The following is a 27,039-nucleotide window of genomic DNA, read 5'->3' as shown; positions in this document are numbered from 1 at the left end:
TAGGCCGCGTTCAGTATCTTTAAACAAAATCAATCAGTATTCTTGATCGATTTGTTAAGTAAAATATTCTTTGAAGAACACGTATCTCTGGAAAATATTTTAAAATAGTCATTTTAACTGACCGTTTTGATTATCAGAACAAAATTGGAAGTTTGTGACTTAACCCTTTAACTGCCTGCTCTACCAAATGGTTGACCAGGTTTTGACTGTTTTAAGTCATTTAAAGAATGACTGTTTTAAATAATGGTTTATACTACACAGCATTGTTGGTTTTATAATCCTGTTTCACTACTACACTTTATTTTGGTTTTATTGTAAAAACAACAGCAAGAAAACATGTTAAATGAGAATCTGAAATATTTTATAGCACACTTCAAAAAATAAAGATGATTTAGTGTTCAAAAATTATTTGTTTTGATTGTTTTTACATAAATTGATGTATACATTTCATATTTTCAGATTTTTCATAGTATATGTATTAATTCCGGTACTTTTGACATATCAACCAAATGCTTGATATTTTGGAAATTATGGCATGTCTTGGAAAAAAATGCATTTAGTGTGTTAACTAGCGACATTAGGAGTTAAGAAATGCAATTAATTTTTTATTTTATTTATTTTTTGGTGTTAAAGGGTTAATTTAGCACAGTTAAAAGGTTAATTTAGCAAATTACCGCCTTTTCTGATTGCCATATGTTTGGAGCGGTGAAAATGTTTGACATTGGCATATAAATGCACAAAATTATACATTTGTCATTTCCTGAGGATTAATTTTAATTAATATATGATTCAGTCTATATAAAAACATGACTCCTCAATGTAAACAAGCAAACAAACAAATTAATATATAAATAAAATTAAACGCCATCTCGTATCACTTTGTTTTCTAACCAAATATTCATTATTTGTTTGTGTATTTGTTTGAGACAATCAATTGTTCTTAAAACCCATTTAAATTTAAAATGCATGAAACATTAATTCAGTAAGAATTTTTTTTTTTTTTTTAATTTAAAAATAAAAAAGTAATAACTATAACAGTGCATTTATGAGGAGAAGAATACTCTGGCAAAAAATAAAGGTTTAATTTAAAACTAGAAAGCTCCTTGGGGAAAAAAACTAAAAAGCAAAAAAATGTTAAAAGGCAAAGCACACTCTTCTCAACGCACAAGTTCATAAATTAAATTCTAATGAAAGCAAAATCGACTGAAACTCCTGGAGATCTGTCAGGACGACTTAAACATTCCTTTTATTAGCAGCCAATAAAACTATTTCTGTTCACAGCAGCCCCTCCCGCCACTCGCACCACAAATGAGCCCCCTTTTTTCGGGCGACTCTTTAAGCCGCATAGATTCTGTTTCTCTAGCGTCTCTGAGAAAGTAAACTTTGAGTGACCCTCCAGGTTAGTTTAGTCTGGGATTTCGGCATCGCTGGGCGAGTGGATGCTGTGGGATCAGGAGCTGCTTCAAAGAAGAGATCACTTGCGTCAGGAATTCTCTTCTCTCAGCGGCATTCTTGACCCTTAAAGACTAGTCAAACATTATTGAACGCTTCCCTTTTGTTATTGAAGAATCGAGTCACCACCTGATGTTGCCAGAGGAGGATCTGTGTCACAGGAAGCCACAAAATAACTCTATTGTCCCTCGGCCGAGAGTTCGGGATCAAACCATGATGGCAGTGGAAAATCGGGTTCTTGATTGACAGCAGCTCAATATTCAAGGTCACAGATTGAGACGTCACACATTTGACAGAAGCACCCTCGAAAAAAACAAAATACGAAGTGCAAAAAATCAAGATCAGTAATAAACCTCTTAAAAATGTTGATATATATATATATATATATATATATATATATATATATATATATATATATATATATATATATATATATATATATATATATATATATATATAACATCATTACAAAATAAATTCAATATCTAGTCATCGGTATACTATAAAAACGATAGAATAGAGCCATCTATAAAGAGATGTTGGTCAGTTTCCTTACAAAAAGTTAAGTTTTTGTCTTCAGCTGTAAAAGCTCTGGAAATGCATTGACATTCATTCATTTTCTTTTCGGCTTAGTCCCTTTATTAATCTGGGGTTGTCACAACAGAATAAACCGCCAAATTATCCAGCACGTTTTTACGCAGTGGATGCCCTTCCAGCCGCAACCTATCTCTGGGAAACATACACACACACTCATTCACACTCATACACTATGGACAATTTAGCTTACCCAATTCACCTGTAACGCATGTCTTTGGACTGTGGGGAAACCGGATCACCCGGAGGAAACCCACACGAATGCAGGGAGAACATGAAATGTCCACACAGAAATGCCAACTGACCCAGCCGAGGCGACCAGCGACCTTCTTGCTGAGGAGACAGCACTACCTACTGCGCCACTGCGTCGCCTTGACATGGACATACTAAATGCTAAAAGTGTATCAAAACTCATTTCATCTGATGTTTGTTGTTCAAAATATGCTTGCTCTGCATGTTTCATGAACATTTTGAAAAGAGATGTTGTTTTAAGTCATTTTTTCATATCTGTCAGATCTGTTTATTCTAATAAACTTGGTCATCACTGTATACTGTATGTTTAAGTATGACAACAAAAAAGTTACACACTTTCAAATACTTTTATAAATTGTAAAAAAGTGTTAATAAGTGTTATTCATTGTTCTATACATGAGCATCATGGTGGTGTAATCACCTCACAGCAAGAAGGTCGCTAGTTCGAGCCTCGGCTGGGTCACTTAGCATTTCTGTGTGGAGTTTACATGTTCTCCCCGTGTTTGCGTTGGTTTCCTCCGGGTGCTCCGGTTTCCCCCACAGTACAAAGACGTGGTATAGGTGAATTAGGTAAGCTAAATAGTCCATAGTGTATGTGTGTAAATGTATGCTGGATAAGTTGGCTGTGGCGACCCCAGATTAATAAAGGGACTAAGCCGAAAAGAAAATGAATAAATAAATGAATGAATTAAATTTTTAAGTGTTATTCCTGACTATATACTATATAACTGTATATCTAATTCATTCTTCTATACATTTTGTTATTAACTTAATATAGACAAAATAATACAAATATTTAATTACTTTAAACTGCAGTTAAATTATGAACAATTATCAGTTATTATCAATAAAAATGTATTAAAATTACACTTTCATGTACTAAATATATACAGTGTATACACACACACACACACACGCACACGCACACACACGCCCCCTTTGAATTTTTTTTTGATGTCTAACAGAGCAAGGACATTTTCAGTGTGTCTGATAATATTTTTTCTTCTTGAGAAAGTTTTGTTTGTTTTATTTTGGCTAGAATAAAAGCACTAACTAAACTAACTTTTTAACCTTTAAACTATATATTTTTATAGTTTTATAGTCTACAGAACAAACCATCATACAATAGTTGCCTAATTACCCTATCTTGCCTAGTTAACCTAATTAACCTAGTTAAGCCTTTAAATAGCCCTTTAAGCTGTATAGAAGTTTCTTGAAAAATATCTAGTAAAATATTATTTACTGTCATCATGGAAAACATAAAATAAATCAGTTACTAGAAATGAGTTATTAAAACTATTATGTTTAGAAATGTGTTGAAAAAATCTCTCCGTTAAACAGAAACTGGGAAAAAAAGAAACAGGGGGTTAATAATTCAATGGGGCTAATAATTCTGATTTCAACAGTATATATATATATATAATATTTAGCAATATTTTACATTAATTTAAATGTATTATCTTTCTATTTCTAAAGATGTTCAGTGACTAAAATGTTATTTTAATAGATAAATCCGTTTTAATAAATTGGTTTTGTTCAAATGCGAAATGGAACTTACACATTTATTCTGAGCACTATAAGTGTATATACAGTGCTCAGCATATATGAGCACACCCCCACAAATCTCTCATTTCAATTAATATTTTCTATAGGATGCTTTACAATATTATTTGTGCATATACATTAGTTTAGTCAGTACTGAAGCCAAATCTGGAGCTTATCTAACAAACTTCCAATAATGGTTCAAAAATTAGTAGCCCAAATTTATGTTAGGGAAAAATATGACACAAACATTTCAAATAGCAAAAATCAAGAGAAACTAAAAATATATACAATTTTGCTGAAATTGTGTTGTTTGTAATTTATTTACAATGCAATGCAATATTTTGCATAATTTTAAACATACTATCTTTCCATTTCTAAAAATGTTCTGTGACTAAAATATTATTTTAATAAATATATTTGTTTAATAGCAGATCAAATGCACCAATATATTACCTATATTCACTGAGAAATGGATAAAAATATTCATTTTCAAAATGGAGTGTATATATATATATCCTATTTTGAAAACAATTTTTATAAAAACATAATGTCATACATATCAGCTTTTTTTAATAATACTTAGAATATAAAGGCTAATTAAAAACTACTGGACAAAACAAAAGGAACTACACAAAATAGAATGAAAAGAGCATTATGCCCTCTGACTCAAACAGAAGGACTACTGTTTTCATTGTGGGGAAAAATTGGGCTCTTCTCATGTAGCTAAAAACACACCTGTCAAAAGAACGCCAATAATCGAGTATAGGCAAGCCGGATCAAGCTAAAAGAAATAGCAGTTCACCATTTAAATGACCACATTTCCGACCTGCACTTATTCCTCTGTGTGTGTCAGCACAAAGCCCATGTCTGCGTGCATTAACCAATCATTCAGTCATTGAAACAGTAATATCACACGCACACAGAGCCTGCATAACCAACATTACTCCCTCAGGCTGGATTTACCAGTCGGTCACACCTGATCGAGCATGATGAAAACTCAAGAAAATGAGAAAAGCTTACCTTTCAGTGCTTACTCTTTCTTGAAAGCACGAGTACAAGAGAGAAGACGAGGCCAAGCTTTATGTGATTACTACCTGAAACACATTCAAGCCCAGTTTACGTAAAATTTACTCATATTTCACAACCTTAAAGCAAGACACTGTAGGTGAAAAGAGTAGAATTATAGTAAAAACTAGTTATTCACTATACATCACCAGTTCATTGATTACAATAACAAGTATTTATTTAACAAATTCCTAAAAATGTACTAATGACATATTAGATTCACAGTTTTTCACAGGGGGGATTTTCCATATTTCAGAAATTACTATTAAGAACTAAAATAATATACACTCAACGGCCACTTTATTAGGTACACCTGTCCATCTGCTCGTTAATGCAAATTTCTAATCAGCCAATCACATGGCAGCAACTCAATGCATTTAGGCATGCAGACATGGTCAAGACAATCTGCTGCAGTTCAAAGTGAGCATCAGAATGGGGAAGAAAGGTGATTTCAGTGACTTTGAACGTGGCAGTTGCTGGTGCCAGACGGGCTGGTCTGAGTGTTTCAGAAACTGCTGATCTACTGGGATTTACATGCATGACCATCTCTAGGGTTTACGGAGATTCTGTTCTGTGGGTGCAAGAACCACAGATGATGTGGTCTTGTTGATGCCAGAGGTCAGAGAAGAATGGCCAGACTGGTTCCAGCTGACAGAAAGGCAACAGTAACTCAAATAGCCACTTGTTACAACCGAGGTATGCAGAAGAGCATCTCTGAATGCACAACATGTCCAAATTTAAGGCGGATGGGCTACAGCAGCAGAAGACCACACCGGGTGCCACTCCTGTCAGCTAAGAACAGGAAACTGAGGCTACAATTCGCACAGGCTCACCAAAATTGGACAATAGACGATTGGAAAAACGTTGCCTGGTCTGATGAGTCTCGATTTCTGCTGCGACATTTGGATGGTAGGGTCAGAATTTGGCATCAAAAACATGAAAGCATTGATCCATCCTGCCCTGTGTGAAGGTTTCAGGCTGGTGGTGGTGGTGTAATGGTGTGGGGTTTATTTCCATGGCGCACTTTGCCACAGCCTACCCGAGTACTGTTGATGACCATGTCCATCCCTTTATGACCACAGTGTACCCATCTTCTGATGGCTACTTCCAGCAGGATAACGCGCCATATCATAAAGCGCGAATCATCTCAGACTGGTTTCTTGAACATGACAATGAGTTCACTGTACTCAAATGGCCTTCACAGTCACCAGAACTCAATCCAATAAAGCACCGTTGCGATGAGGTGGAATGGGAGATTAGCATCATGGATGTGCAGTCGATAAATCTGCAGCAACTGCGTGTTGCTGTCATGGCAATATGGAGCAAAATCTCTGAGGAATATTTCCAGTACCTTGTTGAATCTATGCCACGAAGGATTAGGGCTGTTCTGAAGGCAAAAGGGGGTCCAACTCAATAATAGTAAGCTGTACCTAATAAAGTGGCCGGTGAGTATATTTTAACAATGTATTTTTTGGACAACTGTGCATGAAGATATTCCAATGTAAAAACATTCAGAATACGGATATGGATAAAACAAAAAGCAATAAAACAGTATACTCAGTGTTCTACTGAAATGGAGATTTATGGCTCAGTGCAGCGCAAAAATAACTGATTTCATAATTAAAAGTTAATCACAATTTGCATTTAAAGAAATATGTACTGTAATTTAAATCTAAAATGAGATTTTAAAAAATGGATAAAACTGTGCTTGTTAGTTTACTTTCCAGAACAAAACCCATTTTAGCCCAAAACCTTAAAACTGACAGGAGAATGCAGACAAAAACACTTAATGTTTTGTTCAGTGTCTCACCTTAAATGAGCAAGAAGGCAAATAGAAATTTTGTGAATGTTCATTTTGGAGGCTGACAAAAACACAGGAGCTGATTTCAGAGAATTATGTTACCCGAGCGAGGCTGAAGAGAGCTGTAATTTCACTGGTTGTTGTCACTCTGAATAAAGCTGCTTTCTCTCCTTTGTCTAAAATGAATACTGAACTCAATGACCAGAACAAGACAGTGTTTGAGTTAGTTTAAGTTCACTCTCAGCAAACAGGGTGTGTGTGAGAGAGAGCGAATGATTCAGGGCTCATCATCTGCAGTGGAAGTACGACTGGATGCACACATTAAACGTTTAGATTCCTTGCGTGCGAACGGCAGGGCAACACCAATGAAACAGCCTGCAGGTGAGAATCCCTCAATCCAGTTTAAAAAAAGGTCACCATGCAGGAACTCAACTTCACATCAACCGCATTCGAGAGATATTTTTAAGATGATCACTTCATTTGTTTCCCATACATTCGACAAAATGAAACATTTTTTTAAAGGGTTATATGTCATCATGTGGCTTCAAATGCATAAGAAATTTAAAGGGGTCACGAATTGAGATCTCAACATTAACTCAAGCTTTTGATATACAAGTCATTGTACTAATATAATACACTGTAAGTTTCAGAGCTGAAAATATCCTTGTTACTAAAATAACAGCTCTTATTGACACCAGATTCTGGCAGATTCTAAAATGTTCCCATCTATGACATCATAGGTACGTTAAACTCCGCCTCCTCAGAAGAACATTAATAAATGATTCTGTTGCTCCACCCACTGATTCACGCAGGGGATGGTCAAACAAGCCACAGATGCATTCAGTTACTCATGTGAAGATAAGGGGAAGTCGAATACTAGTTTACTATGCAGAACTGTTATCCAATCATATGACCGCCCAGAAAATAGGTGCATTCTCTGAGACGGGGAGAAAATAGCTCATTACTTATTGATTTTGATGTTTTTGAGAGAAATATCCACACAAACATCATAGGTGGACCACGGATAACAGAATAAAACTGTTTAAAAAGTCAGATAATGGCCCCTTTCAGATATTTTTAATAAAACTCAAGAACTTTCTGTTTGTATATTTGTTCACTCAGAACTCGCTTAATAAAACAGAAATCCTTAAGAATCAAGCAGTTCAATCAAAGTCTTCCAAAGAGACACAATAATGACTTTTTTGTTTAATGAACAGAATTCATTTGGGCTTTTATTCATACTTAAACATCAATTAGGAGATGAAGCACACTTGTTTGACGCATATGAAGAATCTTCATTAGTGTTTGCTGAAGCTGAAACATGTACAGTTGAAGTCAGAATTATTAGCCCCCCGTTTATTTTTTTCCCCTAAATTCTCTTTAACAGAGAGAAGATTTTTTTTTCAACACATTTCTAAACATAATAGTTTTAATTATTAATTTCTACTAATTTATTTTATATTTGCCATGATGACAGTAAATTATATTTTAATAGATATTTTTCAAGACACTTTTATACAGCCTAAAGTGACATTTAAAGGCTTAACTAAATTAATTAAGTTAACTAGGCAGGTTAGTGTAATTAGGCAAGTTATTGTATAACAATGACTTGTTCTGTTGACTATCGAAAAAATAAAACTTAACGGAGCTAATAATTTTGACCTTAAAATTGTTTTTAAAAATTAAAAACTGCTTTTATTCTAGCAGAAATAAACCAAATAAGATTTTCTCCAGAAGAAAAAAATATTATCAGACATACTGTGAAAATTTTCTTGCTCCTTTAAATATTTGGGAAATATATATTTTTTTAAATTCAAAGCGGGGGCTAATAATTCTGACTTCAACTGTAAGATTAAACCTCACTGGTTCTCACAGATCAGGCAGGAATGCTTAATCTTTTGTGTTTGCTAAATAATGTTTATTTATAATTGTACATTTTATGTCTTCAGAAGTCTTGGATTAAACCACTTGACTTATTTTTTTGGTCTCTTTTCACACTTTTAGTATGTCAGCAAGTTTTTGGGTAAAACAATTTAATAAAAATGCTGCTAACACTTTTTAAGAATCCTGTAATTATAATACATTATTTTAATGCATCACTTTTAATGTTACAATGCATGCATAATGCCTCAAACAACACTATATTGTATTTTCTCATCAATTTTAAAGGAATAGTTTACACAAAAATGTTTATTTAATATTTACTCACTCTCAGGTGGTTCCAAATCATCTGTTGCACACTAAATTAGATATTTTGAAGAAAGCAGAAAACCTGTAACCATTGACTTCCCTAGTAGGAAAAACAAATACTATGTAAGTCAATGGTTGCAGGTTTCTGACTTTCTTTAAAATATCTTGTTCTTTGTTTAACAGAAGAAAGAATGTAAAACAGGTTTAGAACAAGTAAAGTGTATGTATTTATCATCTAGTTTTTTAATTTTAATATCTTGGCATAGTTTTCTTAAAATCTAAATGGTATCGTATTACATCTTACAGTCTATTTTTACTGCTTAGAGACAAAAACAAAGCTGAAAAGATTTATATAATAATAATATAATAATAAATTGTATAAATTACATTTATATAAATATAATAATACCATAATACTGTAATATGTCACACCATACTAAAAATAATATCCGGTAAGTATACAGAATATCTCACAATGCTAAACTGTTACCAAATTGTGCAGCAATTTAGCATTGTGACATACTCATTATATAGGCAATTGCTTATTTGTTTGCATATTGGCAGTTTATTAGTACTTACCAATGTCTTGGCCTACATGGACATATATCCCATACCTTAACCTAAAAGCTACAACAACTATATTAATAATTGCATTAAGAATAATTATTTAATCTTGTAAATGGTATGATTATATAATCACATATTATAAGGTTATTTATAAGGTCTTATGCATGCATTTTTTTGCATTAAAGGGTGTAGTTCTCCCAAAAAAAAAGCAATTCTATTATTAATTACTCACCCACATGCTGTTTTAAAAACCAGAGACCTTCAAATTAAGACATTTTAGATTATACCTGAGAGACCCTTGATCCTCCATAGACAGCAATAGTCCTGACTCATTAGAGTCCTACAAGGAACCAAAACAGTATCAAAACAGGCCCTGTGTCTTCAAAATGTTATAATATGAAGAGAATACTTTGGTGCACACATAAAATTAAAATAACTTCATTCAACAGTTTCTTCTCCTCAGGGACAATATAGGGCGCATGTCCACGAGAGCTCAGGACATAGATGTATACCCCAGATGCCTGTGTGCAACTTTCTCTTTTTGAAACAAAGCACAGGCCCATAATGAGGTAATACATCTGCGGCATGACTGAGCAAAACGTGCATAAAAAGCACGTTGCTCATGTGAATATGCACCCTATACTGACACTAAGGAGAAGAAAATCCTCATAAATGTCTGTTATTAGGATGTTTTTTGGTCTTTTTTTTTAAGTTTGAATGAGTCTAGACCAGTGGTCCCCAACCCTCAGGCCGTGGACCGGTACACAAGAAATCATTAATTATTTCAGTTTTATTTATTATCTGAGTCTAAATGATCTTTTATTTAGAAAAATGACCATATTCTCTCAGTTATATCTCAGTCACCTGAGCGCTTAAATTTAACCTGCAAGCTAGCAAAATGAGTAAGAAACAGCCATCTTTGTAAAGTTTCTTTGTGAAGAGGAAACAAACTGCCAAGGAATGAATCTGCAACCCATTAGTCAACAAATCAAGTGAATCCAGGATGTCTGGATGTCAGGATGTTCACATTTCGCACCTTTTCCACGTGCAAGTTAGTTATTTACAATGGAGGCTCCCATATTGGAAGTGACGCATGCAAGCTACACACTCACGCCTTCCAGGCACACCAAGTTGAAAACTTTTCAATGCCGCGAGCGCACCGAGTCACGTGACAAAAACTGACAAATCAGCTTCATACTTTTGTATATAACATACACATTTTGGTAGACTAATTATCTCAGACAAACACAGAACACCCAAACACTGCAGCGCTTTTTAAATTTTCTTCATAAATAAAACTTGTATCAGAGTTGCCATGATGTTTTGTCAGCTTGTCATCCTCTAAGAAAACGGTGGTTGCCTTGCAATCTACGTATACCCAACACCACCGCCCTGCCCCTGAGCCTTGGTAAAATTGTCAAGCCTTGATTGGTCCACCGTGATAAAAAGGTTGGGTTAGACCATTGGTCTAGACCATCGCAGTCAATGGAGGATGAGAAAGCTCTAATGTTTCATTTATGATATGATGAATGAAGGTCTCAGGGGTTTGGAACAACATGAGTAATAATTAATTAAAAATATCTTTGGGTGAACTAACATTTTAATAAAGCAATATACACACAAGTTTTTACAGAAGTGTTACCAAAACATCTTCATTTTTGTCCTGAATATAAAGAAAAATCTTATGTGTTTGGAATGAAAGTCTGAATTAAATTTCATTTTAGACTTTTTTTTTTTTTAAACTTTTAACCAACAAAAGTGACCAGTAAATCTCAGCAGGGATGCTTAAAAACCCCACGGTTTCCCCAAACTTTCCATCCAGCGTCTTCAGTGTAAATGAAGCCAAAAGTTAAATAATCCAGTGTCTCCGCACATGTGGTGTAGAATTCAGACAGCGGCTCAAAGTGATCATTGAATATTCTTTCATTGAGTCCTTTCTCGATACATGACCAATCATGTGAACGCCACTAGTAACATTCTCATGCACAATGACAAAAAAAAGCCACAAGCTCAATTGCTGAATTACAGTGTTCACCAGATGTGGTTCACATGAGCAGTGTAGATTTCTGCAGTTTTCCCAGGGTGTAATTTCCTCATTGAATCAACATTTTTCAAATAATTGGTAACAAACCTGCCGGCAGTAATTGAAAAACAATTACAAAATGGATGGTTGTTAAAAGAACAGTTCAAGCAAAAAAAATGACAATGTTGCCATTTTCTTACCCACACATCATTCCAGAACCTGTATGACTTTCTTTTGTAGAACACAAAATGTTTTTTCACATAACGAATTAGTCACAATTAATAGACAATTTTAAGTAAAATCAGACAATTCATTGGAAATATGAGCAATAACTGGACCCATTGATCTATAAATCAAACAGTTATTTCTCAGCATGAAAACTAACGTCTGTATCTCACTGAAAGTTAACCTACGTCTTCAAAAAAATGATAATATAATGCATCATACAAACTACCTTATTGATGTTTCCTATGTGGTTTTCAGATTGTCAATAATTTCATATACTGTTTGTGCGAAAAAAGTCATACTGCTTAGGAACGACATTTGAGGTTTAATACACAGAATCCTTTCAATTTACCTTGGAAGTCATGTATTAAAGCGCAGGGCTTCGATGCGAAGAGGCTTTGATGATGTCGCGATGATGCGGTCTCCCTCACATGAATGCAAAAAATAAATTTAGAGTGGCAAGACACATGCATGTTCATATATTCTTTATATAATGTATATCAACCTAAATCTAATACAGCATCAAACTTAAAAAGGGGAGAGAAAAAAGGAGAAAAATAAACATAAGCAATTGATATTAAAACCAAGGATCATCAATTTGGGTATGAGAAAGAAGCCGGGGATTGTGGGCTGTCCAGGGCCTCTGAAAACCATGGGGAAAAGGAAAATGGTCCAGCGTTCTCCAGGAAATGTCTCTTTGTTTGATTTTATTTATTTGTTTTTTTATTTTTTATTCATACTTTTTTTTGTCTCATTTCAACACAAAACACGTCTAAAAAGCAGCCGTAGTGAGAAGTCTTTGTCTGTGCGGCTGGCTTTTTTAGACTTCCACACTTTTTCTTGCTTTAGTTTTTTTCTTTTAGTTTTTTCGGTTACTTTACGTTTTGGGTGGAGAAAGAACATTACACTGCAGTTATGTGAAGAGGGTGAACGTTTATCCGTGTGCTTGTGAAGGCCTCCGTGTGCATAAAATGTACACTCAGCATTCATATACAACGCACCGTGTGTGAACGTGTGTAAAGGCTTGTGTGTGCATGTGTGTGTGTGTGTGTGCGTGTGTGTGTGTGTGTGTGTGTGTGTATGTGTATGTGTATGTGTGTCTGGTCAATGTGGACATCATGCTAAAAGTCCTTTGCTTATTCTTCTTGTTCACTCCAAGACATCTCGGATCGATCCTTACTCTTTGGCCTCCAGGAACAGGGTCTCCTGAGGGAAGAGTTTAGCCTCCACCAGATTCCATGCCGGGTCTAGCTGTGTTATCTGGGTAGAGACAAAGAAAAAATAAGAGAAATCTGAGATGTTTTTCCAATGCTGTGCAATTAATCGAAATCGAATTGCAATTTGAAATGTTGCGATTGTACTAAATAACCTGTGAATTGATCATTGCTGTGATGCATGAAAAGAGAAATACAACTTGTAATAAGAAAAAAGAACCGCTACAAAAATTTACTTTCTGCACATAAAAGCAGAAATTCGGACCTAACCACAGGACACGGTCAGGGTATATTTGGCAGCTCCATCAAGGATTGCATGCTGAATGTGCTGTTATAGCCTGGAAGGCAAATGTTTTCAGGGCTTCGAGAAAATCGCTTTGTTACTTTCCTCCCATGTTACTTTCGTCCCCGTTCTCCCCTACTTATAAAATACATATTCCGCAGGATCTTATTCTACATCCCTAATCCTATACCTAATATTTAAACCTAATAATAACTGTTAATAAGCAGCAAACCTTAATAACTGTTAATAAGCAGCAATTTAGAAGTTCAATGAGGCAAAAGTCATAGTTAATAGTGGGAATTGCACCTTAAAATAAAGTGTTACCAATGTTTTTACTACTTTAAGAGTCTCATATTCTTACTAAGGCAGCATTTATTAGATCATACCATAAACGTAAAATAGAAATATTGTACAGTAATACATTTAGAATAGTTATTTTCTACTCTTATTATTTTAAATCTTTTTTCATGTTATGTAAAAGATGGACTTTTTAGCAACCATTACCACTTCTGTCAGACACTATTTTAATATGTTGCTCATTCATCATGGTCACCATCACTAATTATTACCAAAGACACAAGATGTGTCACTCGTATAGTTTTGAATGGGGAAAAGTGTAACGGTCAATGTGGTAATGAAGCCCCGCCTACTAGTACAGGAGCCAATCATCGATCACTGTAGGCTGACACTTCTCCGGAAGGAAAGCTCGGACCAGATGTGTTTTTACAACAGTTTAGTGGTTAACAAACACACTAGACTCTCCGCGAATACTTGCTCCACAGACATAAGAAATGTATCCAAATAAAGCTTCAAATACGTGCTTTTAAATGTAGTAAGTGCACTTGAAAACAAAAGTTTTTTGGTTTTGTAATCTGTATGAAAAGAACATGAAGTACGGTCCGTCCTGTCAAATGAATATCAAATGACAGCAATTACTCAAACGCCCACAAACTAGTAAACAAAGAATTGCTGTAATTTCTGGGGGAGTTTTGCCATCAAGACCAAGTTGTGAATTACTTCAGAAGAGCAGCGCGTTCGGATGATAATGTGTAGAATGGCCATAAATGATGTTGGTGTCGTGATCCATTTCCTTTTGAGTATGCATGCGCATTAGCTTGGGCAACCTAAAAATATGCTGATTTTGTTTGATTCTATTGGTTAAAAACTAAACTTATGAGACAGTTGTTGTTTCGTTTCATTGTTGATTCCAAATATGTAATGTAACTGTAAGCTTGGCAAAGTTTTGGAGAATATGATGTTTTCCCATTGAGACAGAATGCCCGAGCATACTGCCCGAGAGGTGTTTCAAAGATGACCGGCAAGTGAAATTACTTGCCTTACAAGGTCTTTGTTATCACTTAAAATATTTATTACTATCCATTTTAAAATTGTGTGCCTAATATTTTTTGGACAAGGTGGGAAAAGGGAACTGTCAAATTAAGACTTATTTCAATGGCCAAGCAAATATTTCCAAATATATTTAAAAATGTAATAAACTTTAAGAATGCTTATAATTAATCATTATTCAGTTTAACTGGAGTAAGACATCGAATCTAAAAAGCAAATTAAAGACATGTTTAAATGGTCGAACTATTTAAAAAGTGCTTATTTTAATGGAAGCCTCTTACAACAACCACTTGTGGTGTATGGGGGCTAAAACGGTCTGTTCCTCTTCAACTATGCGACGTGTGGGGTCTGATCTCATTGGTTAACATCGTAATGCGATAACGTCCCCGTGTGAGGTACGTGTCCAGTTTCCTTTTGAGAATGAGTAGCTGTTTTTTTATATCGCAAATGGACTGACCCAAACCAAACACAATAGCGATGGGCTGAGAACTCAGAAATAACCTCCATTTCATTATCCAAAAAACGCTGCAATCTCTAACCGCGCTTTTAACACCATTTGTGACGATTGTAACCATCCTCTGCATCTCAGTTGGGGGATTTTCCCAGACTATGCAGAGGGACGAGTGCTTATGATCCTGTGCTGGGAGAGAACAGGGGATGATGTCTGCATTGTAGTGAGCTAATAGTGAAGTGTTCTCCTGTTACACGAGGCCTCTGTTCACACCTGGGTGTCCGAACACTGCATGGGCCACAGCGCCCAGGACAGGGGCTTAACTGCAGCCTGTTGACGGCGCTCTGATTAAGGCCTTTTCTTTGCACTGAAGACCCCTCTGGATCTGCGTGCTGGTAATTAAAACACAGAGCTGAAAGCAGCTGGACTGGAAGGTCACAGGGTCATAGAAAAGCACTATAGCAGACTTTATAGTGTCATATATTTGAAAAGCTTTGCTGAATATGACAAAACACAAAACAGATTATGTAGCACACATGGAAAAGAAAAACTGTGCATTTGGTTTAGTTTCTTGATTCATTCCTGTCCAGATTATTATATATATATATATATATATATATATATATATATATATATATATATATATATATATATATATATATATATATATATATATATATATATATATATATATATTTATATATATATAATATTTTTTTACAAAGATTTTATTCCTATTGAAAATTTCTGATGAAGGTCAGTTTGGTCTGCATGGGAAGACACCAAATAGTGTTGTTTTAACCTATACACGTGTGTGCAGATTAATTTAAATCTAGTTCAATATATTTTCACTTTAACAAATCAATGTCAATTCTTAAAGGTGCCATATAATGAAACTCTGCATATACCTGGGCATAGCTGAACAATAAGAAGTTCAGTACATGGAAATTACATGATGTGAGCCTCAAACACCATTGTTTCATCATTCTCACTTGAATCCCATGAGTGTAAAGATGAAAAACAGGTAAATTGGAACAAAACACAGTGGCACCCCAAAGAGGCATAAGTTCTGTTTAAAGTATATTTTGTTAGTTTAGTGTGTAAATTGTGAAATTTGCCACATATGTTTGTAATGAAGCAACAAACATATGATTGAGTATAAGATTTAATCTACACTTATGCATTGTGTCATATCACTCAGCTCTTCCTGTAATTTGTCTTGACTGAAGAGACCCAAATATGCTTTATTAAAGGTTTAAGACACCCTTGAGTATTTTATTTTAAATGTTAACAGACTTGTGTGTGTTAAGCATCAATTAGACAACATTACCACCTGTTAGCTTGAATTGTGGGGAAAACTGGATAATTTTGAGCTTTTGTCAGCTAATTTCATCTTCCGAGTTTAAAATAATTTTTGGGGCGGGATCAAAATCAGTGACGTAGCGCAAATCTGCTAAGTGAAGTGATGACGCGTCGGTTACTCATTATTTTTCATAGCTGAGTTTTCTTATCCTATGAGAAGACCCTGCTTCTTAATTATTTATGAGAGCATGGTGCTTTCCGAACACAAGGCAGACCTGCCAAGCTGTGAGACCCAATGACTGGGTGAGACCACATCTGCGCATGGCAAGCAATATTTAGCCATTCATGAAGGGTCGTAATGATATACGTTTGTTTCCATTATTCATGGGGTTTGTTGCATGTTTTCCCTGCGATGCTGTCAGGGCCGATACAGCAAAGCTGTTGGTTTGCAGCAAGCATTTTTGTCGGGAGGACTGTACAAGAATTGGAGGATAGCAGACTGTATTTTATCAGTTGAGTTCACTACTATTCTGCACTGACATGAGCTGCGAAGCATCAGAACAGAGCTCATTAATATTTATGACCATTCCAAATATGGTCAAAACTGAGTTTTCCACTGAGAAACTAAGAATTCTAGGGGTAATTCCGTTAGTTATACATTTGCATATAAATATATATTTTTAGCACTTACCTAAGCTACATATTGGCACATACCTGTGATAGACATGACTGTGTCGATATCAGAGAACAATTTAACATTAAATTAAAAGTACACTATGACACCTTTAAATTCAAAGATGAAACTTTGATTCTATGGTGTTTCAGCTGATGTGTGAATAACACATTACTTAGTGGACACATTGATGGGTTTTTCTCTAGGATAGAAAGCATTTGCGTTGAGAACTTCTGATACCTATCGATACACATACAGTTGAAGACAAAATTATTGGCCATTGTTTTGAAATATTTACCATGTGCTTTTAAACAGAAAGAATACTTTCAACATTTTTTTACATAAAAACAAATGACTAATAATTAAGTTCCTTTGTCTCTGCCATGACAGTTAATAATATTGTACTAGTTTTTTTTTTTGCAAGATGCTAGTGTTCAGTTTAAATTGCAATTTAAAGGCTTAACTAGGGTAATTAAGTTAACTAGGCACGCTAGGTTAATTAGGTAAGTCATTGGACAACATACGTTTGATCTGTGGTCAACCAAAAAACTCATCCTTAGTAGTTTTCATTTAATTTCGTTTTTCATTCCAGCCAAGCTAAAAGAAATAAGACTTTCTACAGAAGAAAAATGTAATAGGAAATACTTGCTCTTTAAAGCATTAGAAAATTCACAGAAGGGCTAATAATTTTGTCTTCAACTATATATGCGGTCAATAAATTCTAGGCGTTATTAAAAAATTTTGATTAATAACACAATACGAATAATTCTTAAGTCTAAAAATCAAATTTTCACTTAAACCCCTAAATATTTTGAGGTAAAAGTCACAATGGGTCACACCTGACATGAAGAACTGTGCCAACAGCCTGTAAGTTCCAAGTGAAAACATATTATCGGGCAGGTTTGGGATCTCAAAGGGGGGTGTTACAGACATCACACCCACTTCAGCACATTAGCCGTGTTGCCCCAAACCTCATTTTAGCGTGTGACTTATGCCTCTTGTTTTTCAATCTGACCCGAGGGCACAGGAGGGGGTGAGCGTTGAAAAAACACGTTGCTCCCACCAGGATGCCTTCCCCTTCTATTCATACGAGTACTTAAGAGAAACCTTAAATGGAAATGAACCCGAAAACCTGCTATAACACCACAGCATCAGGTAGAAGCAAATGAGGTTGTGGGGAGGCGCAGATGTGAGCGCGTGTTTGTGTTGATGACTGTTCTCTTTTAAAGGGGAATGAGAGAAACAAGGTGGCACTCCAATGGCAGGAGACAGATGCCATGGCTGATTGTTTACATTGTTATCCAATTAACAGACCATAAGAGGAGAAGCATCTGTCAACAAACAAAGCTGTTGTTTTCCTCCACTCTCCTTGTCTTTCGCTCTTTTTCTTCATCTCACTCCCTCCCTCTTTTCTCAGCACTTGTTAGTTTCTCCAGAAACCGTCTGTTTTGGTCCTCCCGAATTAAATTAGACCTCTACGTGTGACACTGGAGCTTTCCGACAAACAAATTCACAGAGAGTCATGAAATTAAAGAACGATTAAAAAGCCTTGTGAGTGACAACCGGAGCTGCTTTCTTTCCAACGGGGGGTACGTTAAGACCAAATGAATTCAAACGTGATGAACAATACGTTCTCAGGCGGCCAAAATAAACAGAGGAAGAAAAGAGATCATTTGAAGGGTGTGGAGACTCATATCACAGTAATCCTGAAGAGGTTTATTAAAGAGAGAAGTGGCCGTGTGATGGAGGAGAGGTCCGGCCGCCTGTTTTCTTTGGGCCTTGATGATGTTGATGGCAGGTAATCCTGTTAAACCTTTAACACACTCATCTTCAACGGCCCCACACAGTCACCAAACAAACACAGGACAGCCACCCAGATGACCAGAGGAAAAGGGGCACGAGAGACAATTTTGCTCTTCAGAACAAGAGTGCTACTTCACTCATGAACCCTATGAAATCCACTAAACAAAACCAATGCAAAATAGCTCATGAGCAAGTAAAAGTGTCCAAATAAAAAAGGTAAATGTACATACTGTTCAAAAGTTTGAGGTCAGGATTATTTTTTTAATTAAATTTTTTATTTAAAAATATAATACTGTAACTTACAATATCTGAAAGCTTACAATACGATTTAAGTATAATAAATAAAATATAAATATTAAATAAAAACAGCAGAGTAAAGAACATTGTAAGGGTGGTCTTGCATGGTTACATATAATACTTTTATAAATTTTATATACAACAATTGTTTTACAATTAGGGCTGCACGATAAAATTGAAAAAACATCACAATCTGGATTCGACCCAACACACAATCTTAATACTGCTTTTCTACAATTGAGCCAATTATATTTTCAAGGTCAGGAGAGAAGCATACAGGCGGTCGCACAAGTCTTTACATTTTATGTACGTTGCTCAGCAACATGGACACCTCCACATGGTGTTAAAAGTGTCACATGCTGTATTTATAAGGTATAATTCACCCATAAATGTCATTTCTGTCTTAATGTAATGATGTATTTGCAGCAGCTAAATCACACATGAGCAGTTCTACTACTGTTTGTTTACTACCGAGAGGACGCGCGTGGCGTGCCCACCAATGATGGCTACTTCAGTGAACAGAACTTGCATAGGCTGTGAATAACAGCTAATAAAGTTGTAAATAACGTTCAGATTGTTGCACAGAACAATACTTTGCGATCCCTGGGGGAAGTATGATTTGCATGCATGTTTTTTTTTCTCATCTTTCTTTTTTTTCTGATCTTGATTTTAGGCAAAAAAAATCATGATTCGCATTTTAGCCAGAGTCGTGCAGCCCTATTTCCAATGTTCTAAAGTGGGAGGGATTAGCATATCCCATTTACGTGCAACTGCCTTATTGGCAGCAACCTGAAATATTCACAATAAATACAGTACGTGTCCCTAGCCTCATGCTACTCAAAAAGTCCTAAGTATAGCACCAAAAATTTAAATCTTCAATATGGCCTCCAATGTCCTGTGTATATCCCTCCAAAACAGGTGTAAAATTGGACATGTCCAGAATATATGATGATGATTAGCCAATTTCGAACCACAATGTCTCCAACACCCTGTTCTCACTTTTGTGCAGGAGTTATAAAGAAACGAATAATGTTCTTCCAGGCAAATAGTCTCCATTGGTGTGAGCCTGTAGTTTGCCATTGTGATTTTCAAAGGTTATTGATTCACATGACAGCAAAACTGAATTTTGCCACATGAATCTTTGGAAAAAAAAGGTTCAATTTATTATATTTAACAGCATAAATCTTGGGCTTTAAGATTTTGAACATGATAAAAAACCTTTAACAAGAAATTTGATCTATATTTAGTTTAATCTCATATTCAAGTTTAATGAAAATAAAACTTTTGTGAAGAAGTTATAAAGAAACGAATAATGTTCTTCCAGGAAAATAGTCTCCATTGGTGTGAGCCTGTAGTTTACTATTTTGAATTACATGTTTCTAACCAATCCTCTTCTGTTATACTACTATTTACTTCTAATGTATAGTTTTCAGGATGATCTTTTAATATGTTTTAAAAGTATTTAAATCAAAAATACTGTGAAATAAGTATAACTGAATAGCTCCTTTCTATTTATAACAGTTATTGATTCACATGATGACAAAGCTGAACTTTGCCACATGAATCTTTGGAAAAAAAAGTTCAATTTATTATATAAAAATGCACAAATATTTTGCTTTAAGATTTTAAATATGATAAAAAACTAGGGATGCTCCGATCGATCAGTACTCACTGATCTGGCTGATCTCATGAACCGATCGCTAGTGTTTGTGTTAGTTTTGTGTTAGATTCAGACATGTTGTTTCCAAATTCCATTATTAGTCATTTTTCTTACCAATTTTTTGTCTGTGATGTCTATTATGTTCTGTAAAGCTACTTCTGACCATGACATGTTCACACCTAAATGGTTACAAGAGACGTGTTTATGGCATTTTATGCAACATCCTTAATTTATTCTGTTAGGTAAGGAGAGATCTCCACTTAAGTAACATACTGTGAGGGAAAACGTGCTTTATGCATAATAAAGCTTGAAGCATAAGAATCGGTACTCAATATCGGCCGATCATCATGAAACAAATTTGATTTATGTTTAGTTCAATTTGGTATTCACTATAAGTGAAAATAAAAGTCATTTTAGCTATTAAGCAGATACTGAAATCCAAGCATTAAAGGTTTTTTCTGTGTTTGCAACAACTATTTATTTTGAAGCAACCCTTTAAACAAAAACTAATTTTTTTTTTTTTACTTGGACTGTAAATGTCACTTTATGTGTTTCATTTTACCTTTCATTTCATCATTAATTTAACATTTACTGAATTACTGAACATTTAATAAGAATTGTTCTTGATATTTAGAAATTTGTTTCAAAGGCTCATTATTTTTTTTCCTTCTGAAGAATTTGTCTAATGCTAAAAAAAAACTTATTCCTGTGATGGCAAGGCTGCATTTTCAGTAGCTAACTTCAGTCTTAAAGGAATAAATACAAATAATAAATAAAAATACAAGAGAATCGTCATCTTTTTAAACAGTAGTGTACAAAACCTGATAAATTACGCTGAAAACAAACAAAAAAAATAAATCAATAACAAAAATAAACCTATAAAACATCATGCCATCTGAATAGCTTTATACAAAACGCATTAATAATAAAGAAAAATGCAGCAGACGGCAAAATTCACCAGTACTGTTAGTGTAAATATCGTGTTATCATGTGAAATTTGAGCAGCGCTTTTAGATTAAAAGGAAAAAGAACACAAAGAAAAGTAATTTGCATCACTGCCCGTGCTGTGTACATTTCTACAGCCAGACTATTTGAAAAGTCCTGAGGGGAATCAATGCGCAGTTCACCGGAAAACAAAATAAAAGAGTGTCTCAGAGCATGATTTACTGATGTCACTTGCAGCTGCCAGTTTAGTTTAATTAATTTCATTATTAGTATACTTAAGGATTAACCTGATCAATAACACAGTAAAACAACTCATTAAAATGACAATACAGAGTCTCATCGTAAAAGCAGGTGTATGTTACCAGGCAGAGGAAAAGCAAACCAACCAAAGGCATTATTATAAAATTAAGAACACACAGGTTTCAAAAAAAAGAAAAGATCTAGCTGCAGGAATCACGCAGTCAAAACATTAGTCATAAGCCGAGCGTCAGTCCTCGCTGATACTTATTTAAACCGAACATCTCCAGTCAAATAAATATTGCGGTTCATTAGCGCTAATAAAAGGAAGAGAAGAGTGAAAGAAAATAAAGAGCAGACACGCAAGATCTGGTTTTCCAAACAGAAGGGAAAAAAGAAAGAAAAAAAAATATACAGCTGAAACAACGGAGTTCTAATGAAGGCATTTAGAGTCCTCCACCATTAATTAAAAGCCAATAGCCAGGTCTGTGTTGTAGAGTGTTTATTTGGCCAATTAGGGAAGCGGTGGGAGATCATTATCTGCCTGCAGGACAGCGTTCGCGGTGTTGGAGTAAGACTCTGCTAAGGGCCGAGGGTGGAGACGGTGGGGGGGTGAAGGATGGAGGGCTACACCTCTGGGGAGAAGTCAGTTCTGGCTTTATGCTTGTCTTTAGCAGGACCACGAGACGCTGAGGGGGGTCTAAAGGCAAGAAGCCAACTTCAATGCACAGACAGGCCAGACGCTGACGTAAGAAATCACATTCAAATGGCTCTCTGAGTGTTAAAAAACCAGAGTCGTGTTATCACGCAGAAGTTTTCAACTGGTTTTGATTGAGTAATGCGATTTTGAGCTAAAAAGTACTAAAATCTTGCATGTCTGTAAACATACCATTGAAAAGCAATATACAGTTGAAGTCAAAATTATTAGCCCTCCCATGATTTTTCTTCTTTTTTTAAATATTTCCCAAATGATTTTTCATAGTGCAAGGAATTTTTCCACAGTACTTCCGATAATATTTGTTTTTGTTTTTATTTCTAGAGAAAGTTTTATTTGCTTGTATTATTTATTAGAATAAACCATTTTAGAGAGCTTTATTCTATCTCAGGCAAATTTTAGAATGGAACACAGAATACAACTCTGCAAAGAATCAACATTTAACCATATTAACAAACCCAACCCAAACTAATCCCCAACTACGACTTTAAGGTCCCGGCTTGGCTATTATTAAATACAGTTAAAGCCTCCATCTTTATATAGTGAAGAAATGTTTTTAATAAAATACAGTATATTTCTTACACATTTATTACTGTTCCATTTCTAAACAGGTTAAGAACTTGGACCATCATTTTTTATAGTATAGATTTAGTTGGTCAATTTGCTTCCAAGACATTTTTTAAAAATGCGGCCACTCTAGCCAGCTCTACTGCCCATTCTTGAAGGAAAGAGGCATCTTCTGATTTCCAGCTTCTGATTTCCAGTAAACTGGTTTGGACCCAGGATTTCACGTTTTTATCTTTTATTTCATTGTCTGTCCAACCATTAAAAGCCATTTTAAAAGGTTAATATTATGAGCAATATTTTTTCCGATTGCCTACAGAACAAACCATCGTTATACAATAATTTGTCTAATTATCACTACTTGCCTAATTAACCTAGTTAAGTCTTTAAATTGCACTTTAAGCTGAATACTAGTGTTAGGGCTGCACGATATTGGAAAAATCTGTTTTATGTTTCTGCAATAAATATTGTGATATTTGAATACAGTTTCACAAGATAGTTTGAATAGGTTTATTTGATGGTTTTCTGAAGAGTCTAACAGTATTCAGGTACAGAAATTGAATAATCACAATGCACTATGTATGTAAAAATTACTTTGTCTTGTTTCCAGTCCAAACTAGAACTAATTGAAACTGTATTGTGTACGTACAAGGTAACTAAAATTAAAGCAAAAACGTCCTTCGTTTTTGCCTTTGTAAATGTATTTAATACATACTGTACATTTTTCAGAAGTAAATCTATTTAGTTTGCGCTGCTCTGTGTTTGACCTGTTTGCCATCTCAGAGTCTGTAATCCTGATGCCATTGGCCAGATCAAGCTGGGCCTCCTCCAGGCATCCTTGCTGTTGCTCCCGAAACAAAAACAACGGCTGGACATGACAGCATTAAACAGAGACTTAAAATGATTAATTTAACACATTTGTGCCTATATAGGTTTTATTTCTGTATTAGTGATTGCAAGCAAAGACAAATCTTTTTAACCGGATCTTCTAAGTGAACTGGTTGAACTAATTCAGAAAGTCGTGAATCAGTCGTTAATTCAGAAAGTCGTAACGGAATTTAAATGAGTGATTCATGCTTTAGTTGGGTTACAAAACGTAATTGTAAGAAACTTTTTTGAGATCACGGTAATGATTTAGCTGACTGAAATTATAATTGCTGACTACCAATTTTTGGCATGTTGAGACCTAACATGGAATGATTGTCACAAAAGATCTGTTTAGCGCTAAAGATCCGAACTTCCCATCATTACTGTGTATCTAACCTCAGAAGCAGCCTTGCGCACATATTATACTTAAGGCAGCTATCTTGTGGGCTGTTGTATTTGAATTTGAGGATGAGTAGATGGCAGTGGAGTGTTAGTGTGTCCTCTTATTGCATGTTTCAAAAAATACATCCTTGGTTAAGTTTTTATTATAAAATATTTATTCTGATGATTTTACAAACAAACAAATATTCTAATTTAGAAAAAAAAAAAAAAGTAAACTAACAGTGAAACTAATAAAAACTAAACCAAAAAACTAAGCTATTTAACAACATAAAAACTAATAGAAAGTAGTAATTCTACCTCTAAAAGCTAATTAAAACTGAGTCAAAACTAAATAAAAACTAAAACTAATGAAAAATCCAGAAATATTTTAACCTAGATATGGTCACTACATAGATGATTTCGTTTCATAATTTCTAGGTCTCTCAACCCACCAGCTGAAAAACACTGTTCAACACACAAATTGCATTTATTTGACACGTCCAAGAGATATCCTCACGAATAGCCAATCAGATTTTTAAAAAAAAGGAGCTTGTCAGATGACTGGTCCTCTATGTGAGTGGCGATGTGACTGTGCCACGACATTAATGAGTGTTATGAATAGAAAGGGAATCCTGAGGCTGCTTTCTAATCCTTCCTCACGCTCTCGTTCAGAAGAGTGCAGGTGCATTGGATCCGTCCATCAAAGGGAAGAAAAGAACAAACAAACTGACAAACACAAGCCTCGCAGGCCGCAAATGAAACAAAAGCCTTCAGACACTTTTCCATCTCTCTCTTTCTAAACTCCTCTGTTTAATCACTCTCTTATTGCTGGCAATTATCTTGGTTTTGGATGCGGCGAGGAGAGGAGGAGGGGGGGAGAGGAGAGAGATGAAGTTTAAACATTTGTGCAGAATTACAAATGCAATAGTGCTCATGGCCTAATCCTGTGGGAGGGATAGAGCGAGTCTGTGGCAGAGATGATTTTAATTAGAAGAGGCAGAGAGAGAGAGAAAGAGAGAGGATTAAACTCAAGCACTGTAGTCACAGTCACAAACACAGCCTGTTTTTCCTGCTTTCGCTTTCTTGCTTTTGCTGGATACACATTTCACCCGGCGCCGACGATGAAAAACACGCAACTCGATTCTCTTTACAAACAGAGACTGTGAATAAATGCGTTGCGATGTGTGAAATGGTGTTTGTTAGGTGCGAGGCTACTCAAATAGAGTGTTTAAGGCGAACCACGAGTGTTTATGTGGGCAGCAATGCATTTTCGGTGTGTGTGTGTGTTAAGTGTGTGTTTGTCGGGGGCCTTAGCGCTCGTCCCCAAAGGGTTTGGGTGACATGCTGTCTGGGCAGGCCTGCACACATCTCTTGATTAATGGAAAGCCCATTTCTGTTTCCATGCTGTTAATTAGTGAGGTCGTTAAGAGCAGCGCTTGTTATCTACCTGCTGCAGTGCACAAACACAGCACTTTACTGCACACACACACACACAGAGGAAAAAAAACTGCTGACTGTATCCGAAGTAGCCAGTGCACCTTTCTATTTGTGAAGACCGCAATTAATATTCTGTAAATTATGCATGCGCTTGTGGATAGATGTAAAATAAAATATATATAAATAAATATGAAATGCACAAGAGAAAAGGAAATACTAATTAACCAGGCATGGCTTTTAATTAATGTGCAGGTGTGTGACTATCTGTGGACTTGTACAGTACGTACACACACACACACACACACACACACACACCAAGATGAGCAACAAACTTCTGCCACACGCTGGGATTAACTAGCCAATTATACACTCTATTTTTCCTGCTGAGCTGTAACACTCACACACACTCTTTGCACACACATGCACACACAGTTATTAGTGCACCGCAGATGGACAGGAATTAAAAGATATTCACCATCAGTGGGGCTCTAGATTAATATCAGTCATGTTCCAGCATGGGGAAAGATGCCCACCGAAAATATATTGAACAGCAAGGAGGCGGGTGTGTCAGGACTCTGTGTGTGTGTGTGTGTGTGTGTTGGTGTGTGTGTACTTATAATTGCTTTCAATAGAGGGGTTATGGCCATAACCGATACTAATATTATGATGTGTTCAAGCTAACCTTCAGTCTTCAGTTAGCTAAATGTGACAACAGTCTGTTTATTTGGACATCCTATATATTTGGTGTGTGTTTGTGAGCGTGTGTGTGTGCGTGTGTATAAAGTATATAAAAGATCAATGAAAAAATCTATAAATAAGATAAATAGATAATATGATAATATTTTAATAATATTTATAAACAAATAAATCATTATTATTTAACGTAGCTTACAAAAAGACTTTCAATGCATTCATACATTATTATTCATGTTAGTATTTATTAAGAAATTATTCTGAGTTGTATTTTTAAAGGTATAAGCTTTATTTTAGAGCTTTCGATATATATATACAGTCGAAGTGAGAATTATTAGCCCCCCCTGAATTATTAGCCCCCCGTTTATTTTTTTTCCCCAATTTCTGTTTAACGGAGAGAAGATTTTTTTAACACATTTCTAAACATAATTGTTTTAATAACTCATTTCTACTAAC

At 35.3% G+C, this 27,039-nt stretch overlaps 1 protein-coding gene across 1 annotated transcript in view; it reads right to left on the bottom strand.

Moving 5' to 3' along the window:
• Positions 1–12,184: 12,184 nt before the first annotated feature.
• The window catches only part of faf1 (Fas (TNFRSF6) associated factor 1), a 130,802-nt gene continuing 115,947 nt past the window's right edge, over positions 12,185–27,039 (bottom strand). Inside the window, exon 19 of the mRNA XM_056463883.1 lies at positions 12,185–12,974. Within this exon, the coding sequence (XP_056319858.1) occupies positions 12,891–12,974 (84 nt within the window). The 3' untranslated portion in view covers positions 12,185–12,890. The remainder of the gene's footprint in view (positions 12,975–27,039) is intronic.

This window comes from Danio aesculapii, chromosome 8 (genome assembly GCF_903798145.1).
Source record: "Danio aesculapii chromosome 8, fDanAes4.1, whole genome shotgun sequence".
Lineage (NCBI taxonomy): Eukaryota > Metazoa > Chordata > Actinopteri > Cypriniformes > Danionidae > Danio > Danio aesculapii.
This window is presented reverse-complemented; position numbering and strand designations above follow the sequence as displayed.